General features: G+C 30.4%; 1 protein-coding gene across 2 annotated transcripts in view; it reads left to right on the top strand.

Annotated features, from left to right (window-relative positions):
• Positions 1 to 3,545, top strand: part of LOC117167461 (D-beta-hydroxybutyrate dehydrogenase, mitochondrial) — an 85,445-nt gene extending 81,900 nt beyond the window's left edge. For both annotated transcript variants that reach the window (XM_033352416.1, XM_033352417.1), the window contains exons 4-6: positions 1,520 to 1,672; positions 1,964 to 2,171; positions 3,034 to 3,545. In XM_033352416.1, coding sequence (XP_033208307.1) covers positions 1,520 to 1,672; positions 1,964 to 2,171; positions 3,034 to 3,190 — 518 coding nt within the window. In that variant the 3' untranslated portion in view covers positions 3,191 to 3,545. The remainder of the gene's footprint in view (positions 1 to 1,519; positions 1,673 to 1,963; positions 2,172 to 3,033) is intronic.
• Positions 3,546 to 9,587: the final 6,042 nt, after the last annotated feature.

The following is a 9,587-nucleotide window of genomic DNA, read 5'->3' as shown; positions in this document are numbered from 1 at the left end:
CGACATTTTCAAGAGCGAAAAAAATCACGATGTCATATGAAACTTGAAATGTTTTGTATTGGATATTGTTGACAGATGACAATACGCCAATTAGCACAAATGATAAGTTCCGACAGTGCCGACAAGTGTGCCTACTGGCCGCTAGATGGCAATACCGGTTTCATATGTATACACCTGGTACTTTGTAGAAAATCTCCGGAAAATTACCGTATATAGTATCTTTTAATAATGAGTTATTTTATTCACACGACTGACGATACATATAATTATCAGTAGATATATGCGTATTTTCATGAATATACGAGTACTCAGAAAAATGTCCTGTTTTGTCCAAAAGATGTTTCGTGATAAAATTGCAGCTAAATAATTTCGTTGTTGAAAAACAGATTTTTATGTGATTTCAAACAAAATACAAAAGAGGACAACGCTTTTGTTTCAAGAAAACTTTTTCTCTGAGTGAAATTTTAGAATTAAGATATTTTGGGGACATATAAAATTGGGTTATTAATGGGATATCATAAGGATATTCTAAGATATGTTTGGGACACTCCTAGGATATTGAGATTTCCATCCTGTACAATATAATTCGCGATATTCCTAGGATGTGTCCAGGATATCCTAAGAGATAAATGGAATGTCCCGCTGATATCTCATGCTATATGGGTTAATTTGGTTATTTTACTTTAGGCCTTTCCTATATTATGCATTTTTGTGCTAAAAACTTTTTTCTCTCTATAAAATTTTACATTTGATAATTTACGATAGAAGATTTTATGTGATAACATTGAATATTTTTCCAACAAATAAATCAACAAAAAGTAATAATTTGGCATATTTTGTTTTTGTTTCGTGTAAATTAATTCTGAATTAAAGCCGGGTTATTATTTCCAAACATATTTTACCACTCCAGGAATCCATATTCAATTGTTTTATGGTCTTCAGTGCAAAATATATAAAATCTTTTTTTTTAGTCAAATATCCAAACTGAATATTGATTGACCTTTGGAAAATTAGCCTTGACTTTGATGAATGCTAACGCCGTCCAAAATATAGATAAAAATATTTTTTAGCCATTGAAAACATGATTAAATTCTATGCTAAATGAGCCCTAGTTGATTGAATTATCAGTTGATAGAAATCAAAATAAAATTCCGATGTTAAAGCAATTTTGTACTGCAACTATATCTATTGGCAGAGGTTAGGTATAATGTATTTTAAATTTAGCATGGCTGCGCAAAAAAATTAATATTTCATGAACCAATTAAGATTTTTCAATGCTTGATGGCCATTTTAATTTAAAAAGAGCTCATTTTCCGCAGAATATAAACAGCTTGCCAAGGATTAAAAAAAAATATTTTTATCCATAAATTCTGAACGGAACCATCCCCTTTCAAAGTCAGGGAAAATTTTCAATGAGTCATCCGGTTGGTGATCTAATATTATCCGTCTGTACTATTGGAGTGTGGTAGTTTTAAAGAAGAATATTCGTAAAGCTTATTAATAATTTTGATTTTTTTAGGCCTTTGGGCAGTGGTACATACTGGAGGATTGGCACTGCCAGGAATTATAGAAAAGCAAGAAAGCTCTGCGTGGGAGTCCATGCTACGACACAACCTCGTGGCACCCTTACGCACAGCTAGAGTATTTATACCTTTATTGCGGGCAAAGAAAGGTACTTATTAGGTTTTCCAGTTAAACTTCTATTAAACTAATTTAATGCAATATTGGATAATAAATAAAGCAGCTAGGATTGAAATGCTTGCATATTTCATTTTTATTATTTAATTTACGAATGAAAATACATTTTCAGAAACAATAGTAGTGTAAAAGATCTGCACATTTATAATATGTACATTAGAATATTATTTTTGAAAATGTTCGAAATAGGAAATAATTTGAAAGATATATTAGTGATTATAAAAAAGATTTTGGAAATTCATTCTTTTTATTTCTTTATTTCAAGGTCGCATTATTCTTTTGGGCGATTCTGGATCCAGTTATGGAACCAAAGCTGGGACAGGATTGGTAGCTTTCAGTGCTTCAAGAAAAGCAGTTGAAGGTGCAGCAGAAGCTTTAAGGGCAGAACTTCTTTCTTCCGAGATCGACGTTGTGCTTCTAAAACCACCAGCAGTGAATCCCATCGCTTTGTATTCAACACCCGTCCTTAAAACGTGAGAATTTTTAGACCTTATATTTTTATGGTCACATGAAACGGACGTGGAAAAACAGTTAAATTTAGAACACGCTTTAAGAGCAGATCAAATTTCGTGTTTAATATGTGTTTTAAAACAGTAAATTTTCGGTTTTCTTAATCTTTTTGTAGTTTGAATTAACTTGAGACTACATTTTTCGGTATATAAAAAAAAATAACGAAAACTATTACGTCGCTCCAATCTCCACTAAGCTTTTATCTCTAATGATCTAGGTTTTGAAAGGACAAGAGTTGTTCCAAGTGTATTTGGGCATAGTATATGGCTTTTCGAACAAATAATATATCTGTTGAAAAGCGAGCGTGGAAAAGGGTAGAAATGTAGGAAGTGGGAGTGAAGAAGGCCGAACAATATTTTCACGTGTAATTCAGAAGAGAAATCAACATTTGCTTTGATAATCATTTTTTCGGGCCAGGGGCGGCACTGTACATGCACTGGTAGTGACGAGAACTTTTTTCTTTTCACTGCGTTTCCTACTGAAACTCCTAGAACGACCATACTGTAGATAGTAACTCATTTGTAAAACTTGGTAAATTTGTAAAATTAAATAAACTGGCTTTTATAAACTTTGATCTTTAGAGACAAGAGGTTAATTGAAATTTAAGCGATCTTTGAGATTTCCATATTATACTTTATACGGTTCCATCAGCCTGAATACAGTTTTGTGAAAACTGAGTTTGACTAATTGTTATTTCAATAAGCATCGTTGAAACTTAAACTTGTAAAAGATTAGCCTAACTTATTTAATTTTAAAATGTCTTTTTCATACAAAATTAGTTATGAAAAATAATATGTTTCAAACAAACGTCGAATTTTGTTGCAGCTCAGAGAACTCGTCGAGTACTGCACACGTGGCGGGTGTATGGACGGCTCCACTGACAACCTATTCAGTGACGAATTCCTTGGCCTCAGCTCTTATTTCGCCAAATCCAAAAAATGTCTACGACATAGCCATGAAGCCCCGCACCTTCTGTCGGTAAAGGACAGATTTAAAAATATCAATCAATTCTGAAATAATGAATGTAAAATTAAAATTGCCTTTTGAATGTAAATTACTGTTATAAAAATATCGTATTTATAACACAAAAATGTATAGAAATTTCCTTTAAATACTCTTCATTGCTCGTGTTATCTATTGGAAATTTTCATGATGATCAAGAATTCAGAATGTAAATAATGAACGACAAAAGTTGATATTAATTTGAGGTGCTTAATTTTAAAAATTAGTACCCTAACTTTGTAATTAGTTAGTATTTCGAATTACGAAGCTTTGCACGTATAGAATGTTAACAATAATTCTGGAATATGTATAGCACTAATATAAGTTAAGAATTATATCTTTTAATCAAATGTTGTACATTTATTTTAAGTCTCTGGTGCCAAAGGACGGGAATTTATATTTGTTAAATAACGTTTCCTATTACTAAAAAGAATACTAATTTTTTAACACTAGAATGGCATTTTAAGTCAATTATATGTAAATATCGAACTTTCAGCAAGTTATTGAGTTCATAATCGATGTTATATTTCGATCACGCAAGGACCACTGAATAATTTTGCACACTTATCCTTAATGAGTACAATGAAATTCCATGCATACAAAATGAACCGATGCAGCGTTCCTACTAATAAGGAGCCTATTTCCTTTTTTTGGATTTACTTTAATGGTATCCATTCGTTGGAGAAGCTTTTGAGAAGCATTTGTTCGTGACAACGATGAATGGATATGCCTGTTCACATATTCGAAATTCGCATGATAATTATGTATAATGTTCAACCATTATGTTCACGAAGGATGCAAATTATTGTCAATTAACAGCGCTTTCAGTAAAAATCTTATAAGTAGTCAACATTATTTATTCTTGTATATTTGTTTTTATAACAAAATTTTGAATAACGATATTTTTAATTTTGGCATAGGGGAAACTAATATGAATTGGACAGAAAACTTTTAAAGTTATAATATTGAAAAATGAGGAACAATTGGGGAAAGTATTACATATTAAATTGAAGCTAGAATATTATACTTAAAGAGAGCAATATCATCACATGCATTATATGAACCATTTATCATATATTCCATACTATTTTTATTACGGTTAAATTTTATTCAGTTTGGTAAGTTTGGTAAGAAGCTCACGTTAATTAAATCGTTGGTCTTGCATTTTGGTTAGCGTGTCCCATTCCATGGGGCATGGAATTTCCCATATCACTGCTGGTTTATTTAATAATATGAGCATTGTCGACTTAAAAGTGTAAAATATAATAATTCTTGAGAGTATAATATAATAAAGGATAATTTCAATATAAATCAAAGTAAAGTATGTCGCAGAACCTAGTTATAACCGCGTAATCCTTGAAAATTCTATCCAGCATGTAAATATCTGCAATTGCCCTTAAAATTAAAAACAGGCATTGTTCATTAATATATAAAATCAAATTTATTGAGTTATCGTTTAACCCATGTAATTAGTGCCACCCTTATGAATAAAGTGAATCGTTTGAATTGTGCTTGAAGTGAGAAATTATAATTAGGAATGTGAACAGCTTTCTAAGAATTTGTTTTAATATTTGTATGTTATAACCTTAGAGTTAACACGCTGGTATCTTTCAAAATAATTTAAAAAATGAAATTATTTAGATTTTCGTCATTACCTGTTTAACAATATGAAAATTCCAAGCTTCATAACATAACTTACTTTCTGGGTTTTTATACATTATCGATCAAATTACCGACCTGTTATCCAGCACTGTTACATTCTCCACACAATTTTTTGGACAATATACTTCGTATATTATGTTTTAAGATGTTATTAATTTTAATGTATTTAGAACGTTTATAAAAACAATGTATGATACTAGAAGTTTGAAGAAATACTGCACCTATTTGAATCTAACTTTTTCATGCTTCAAGTGTTTCAAAATATGCTATAAGTGCCTAATTTATACCAAAAACTTTTCCGTCTGTTTTCTACAAATCTGTTTTTTCATAATAACTATTCTGACACTTATTTAAAAAAAAAAGTTTCATAAAATCGCTTTTTTCCAAACCATGATCCACACTGACACCATACCCCGCTCTCCCTTACTCTTCGAGCAAAAAGAGAATATTTCACTTGCAACCTGAACAGTTATTGCTACCAAATGTCTCAGAAAAAACAGAACAAAAAATTATTTTCTTTTGTTATGTTGCCAGAAGGTATGATCTTTGCTATGTATTTAAATGTTCTATGGTTGGAGGATCTTACTTGTATCTGCTCGCAATATAAAGGAAGAAAAACTACTTTAAATCGAAGGAACAAGTGAGAAAATATTATATTTTAATTTTTGCAATAACAATTTGCAAGAAAGTGGTATAAAGGCTGATTGGGAAACTTCTCTTTAATATTATTACCAATACAAAAATACTATCAAACTTTTGTTTTAAAACTAGCGTAATTTTTCCCATTCTTCAGTTCACCCTGGTATTTACTAATTCTTTAATTTGGATTGATTTAAAATTTTACAATTTAGATGTAAGATTGTTTAAGGTATTTTCAGGAATTCCTATGTGTATCATCAAATTTATAAGGTTCATAATATACAATTAATCGACTAATACAATTGAAAAATTAAAAAAAAATGAGTTTCACAATTATCATAACAAGTAATACATATTTTATTTCCGAATCCCACATTTTAAATTATTTTAATTTTCACTTTTAAATTATTCAGTGTCCAAAAATTAAATTGAAAAAAACATAACACTGTCAAAAGATTAAATCATCTATTTGAACGTATCATTATTCAGTTCAGATTTGTATTTTATTTCGAGGTTCGGGGTTTCTCATTACACATATAAACACTTTTAAATTTTTAATTAACACCTGTTAAAGTAGGATTCTTCATTGCTTGATAAAAATAAGTCTTAAATTATATTTTTCCAAATAAATTTCAATAGAAAATTAGGTAAAAAATAGACGATCAATACATTAGAATCAATCCATTTTCACGCACAATATAAAAACGAACATGCAAGTAAAAGTTTCCAAATTCCAAGCGTATAGATATGAAAATATTTATCTTACAAAAATTTTGTTATTATTCGTGAGCAATCAAAAGTTCTTCTACGACTCTACTTTGTAATAAAAATATCAAAATACTCCATCAAGAAATACATGCCAAGTGAAACCAGATTGTTACGTACAACACACCAAGAAATTTTGGCTAAAGAAAATAAAATTTTTAAGCAAATTGTACATGTATGAAAAAAAATGCATAGCAGAAATTTTATTGTTTAACTTTTTCTCTATTTTTTATACTTTTAAGTTTCAAGAAAATACTGTTACCCATAAAAATTGTATTTTTTGGAATTCAAAGCAAAGAATGTTATATAGAAAACGCGGAGTTTAAAATGGATGAATAGAAACGACAATATCGTGGAAGATATTTTCATCGCGATAGAATCGCAAATCTAATTATAAAATAAAAATACAAGAAGAATTAACTAAATACTTTTTATACATTATCTCTTTTCCAGATCTTTTTTAGGAAGGATTAAAGGAATAAATTTAAAGAAAAACTCTTAAATTTTAGCTTTCTGACGTTAACCCATTTGCAGTCATGTACCATAAAAAACTTTTTTTATGCCCATGCTGCACATAAAATTCAGACTTTTGTAACCATTTGTTATTAAACTGACTTCAACAAAAGATTTTCTCTTTCCGTATAAGTTCTTAAAATTGATATTATGTTAGATTAATTAGTATAATGTTTTTTGTATTAAAAATTTTGAAAGATGCAATACATAAAACGAACTATACAATTTTATTTCGGTATCTTAAAAAATATCAAATACTTCAAACACTTATAACTACAAACACAAATTTACAAGAATAAGAACTGATTAATTGTGAATACAGGCCTCAAAGATTCACACTTTTTAGAAAGTTTTGATACTTTTTTGAGATACAGGTCTACTTTTTGCTACTTTTTTCAGTAAAGTGATATAAAAAATTGATCATGCCATCTAATTTTTGTTTTATTGAAGTACTTAAAGCCGTTGCTCTTGCTGTTTCGTAACCCACCTTAAACTGTAGGTTTCACTCCCACCACCCTGTAAGTAATGACACATTAGAGGTCTCCAAATTTTTACAGATTTTTAATAAACTTTTTCAAAGCGATGCCTTATATTAAATGGAACCCTGTGGAAAAAAGCATTTTAAAATCTATACGAATGATGAAACACTTTTATGAGGCACACATTTTTCTAACGCGTAATTTAAAGACGTTCATCAGTTTACATAAAATTAAATTATACTTTTTCAGGCTCCTAATTAGTGAAGGCGGATCAAAAAACATCAATATTAAACAAATGGCGGTGCAAATAGATCTTTTTTCTAAATCATGAAAAAATATTTTTGTATAAAATTCGAGTCAAATATGAGTATATTTAATGGTCCTCAGGCAGCGGTAAAATTTTAATAAAGAGTATTTCTCAAATTAATAGTGATAAGTGCTTTTGAATTCCTCTTGATTCAATGTATAATTTTACATAATTCAAAAACAGTAATAATCTTCAAATTTAAACAAAAGCATAAAAAATATATCAAATAAAGTATTTTTCATCAAATCTACTAATACAGTTGTATTCCTCTTGTTAATTTGCTAAATTTTTATCTGTTGCATTTTTATCTAAAATCAAGAAGGTAATAAATATTGATTACCCGGTAAATACGAGTGTAAATACATATGTTCAGAGTATTGTGGTTTTTAAATTTTCGGAAATTATAGAGCTTGAGACTAGTCTATCCCTTTTTCCAACGCCATCAATTATTCGAGGAGACTAGAAATAGCCTTTTTCAAAATAATGTAATTTTATTCATTTGTAACGTAGAATGTAACCGAGGACAGGGCTTTAGAGTTCTTAATAACATCTAATGAATGAAGTTCCATTATTTAAGCCAAATGAAAGCTCAACTGGACCAGAAAACCTGCCCTTATATATTTTCAACCATTTGAAAAAATTTAAGCATATATATTTTAGTATATATTTTATACTCTTCAAGCGTATAAAGTTAAAAAAAATTGTTTTCGTAAGAAGATGTTGTTTGATACTTAATTCAATGTTTCTATATTGAGATCTTTCTTAAGTTTAATGCACTTTTTAAAAATAAAATTTTCAAGTATGAAAGATCGTTTAATATCGAATACATTCTATTTTCAATCTGAAGTATTTTTACACTGTTTTTTTATTACAAAACTAATTTTTGACTGATTTTCCCGGTAAGTATCATAAGTATGGGTTAGATCAATCATCGACTTTCAGAATTATAAAACATTTATGTAAAATGAGACATTCCCATACTTCAATAATATTCAAATAGTATATCTAAGGTATACCTAAAGTATAGCTGAAGTATAGATGAAATTAAACCACACACACGCATATTATATATGATAATTATTACAGCATTAAGCCATTTCACTTTCGGGGTAGGTGTGACTCTCTCGGTGGGGAGCGGAGTAATGTGAGGAAGGGATACTAAATTTTTAGATTGATCCAGAATTCTTGGGTTATTTATTTAAATAACACGTTCGTTTCGGAACACTGCTACGCTCCAGGTTGCTGGTAAATCTTTCTCGAAATCACCCCAAGTGAAGATCCTCACAAAGTCATCTATTTGCCGCCATACTTTCCTGTCCTGGAATACTTCTATAGCTTATTTTACGTCCATGCATTTGTTTCATGCAGGCTCTCGTGTTTCGGTGGCTTCTCATGTCTCTTCTAACTAGGGTCTCATTCACACATTGTAACCATTCTTTCCGCGGTCTGCTTCTGAGCATGCTGTCATTTACTTTATCTTGATACACTTGTTTCGTTAGTCGTTTATTTGGCATTTTCTCAACATGCCCGAATCATCTTAACCAATTTCTTTCTTATGTGTCCAATAGTGTTTTTTCTGCACTACATCCTTGGAGAATCATCTAGTAACTCACTTTGCACATCAGAGTTTTCCCGCATATTATGCCCAAGAATCTCATGCCCATTGCATTAATTTTACTCTTATCTTTATCTTATGAACAGTTGACGCAGGTATGAAGCAAGTATACGAGACGGTGCCTTACCTACATATTGCGGGCGCCTGCACTGAAGTAAAAGAAGATTTGATGCAGTACTGAAAAGCAGTGCGGCGTTGAAAGGACACGGCCCGCGGAGGCGCTGATATCCCAATTGTGAGTGTGTGCACGCCGAGACCGAAGTAACGAAGGCCGATCTGAAAAGTTTCTGGTATATATATGGATCATTCTAAAAAAATTTATATCCCTCCCTCACACTACTCCTTTCCCCACCAAGTAAGTCACGCTTACCCCGAAAGAAAAATGGCCTAATGTTTT

This window comes from Belonocnema kinseyi, chromosome 2, assembly GCF_010883055.1.
Source record: "Belonocnema kinseyi isolate 2016_QV_RU_SX_M_011 chromosome 2, B_treatae_v1, whole genome shotgun sequence".
Classification (NCBI taxonomy): domain Eukaryota; kingdom Metazoa; phylum Arthropoda; class Insecta; order Hymenoptera; family Cynipidae; genus Belonocnema; species Belonocnema kinseyi.
The sequence above is the reverse complement of the archived record's forward strand: the minus strand, read 5'-3'. Positions and strand labels throughout refer to the sequence as shown.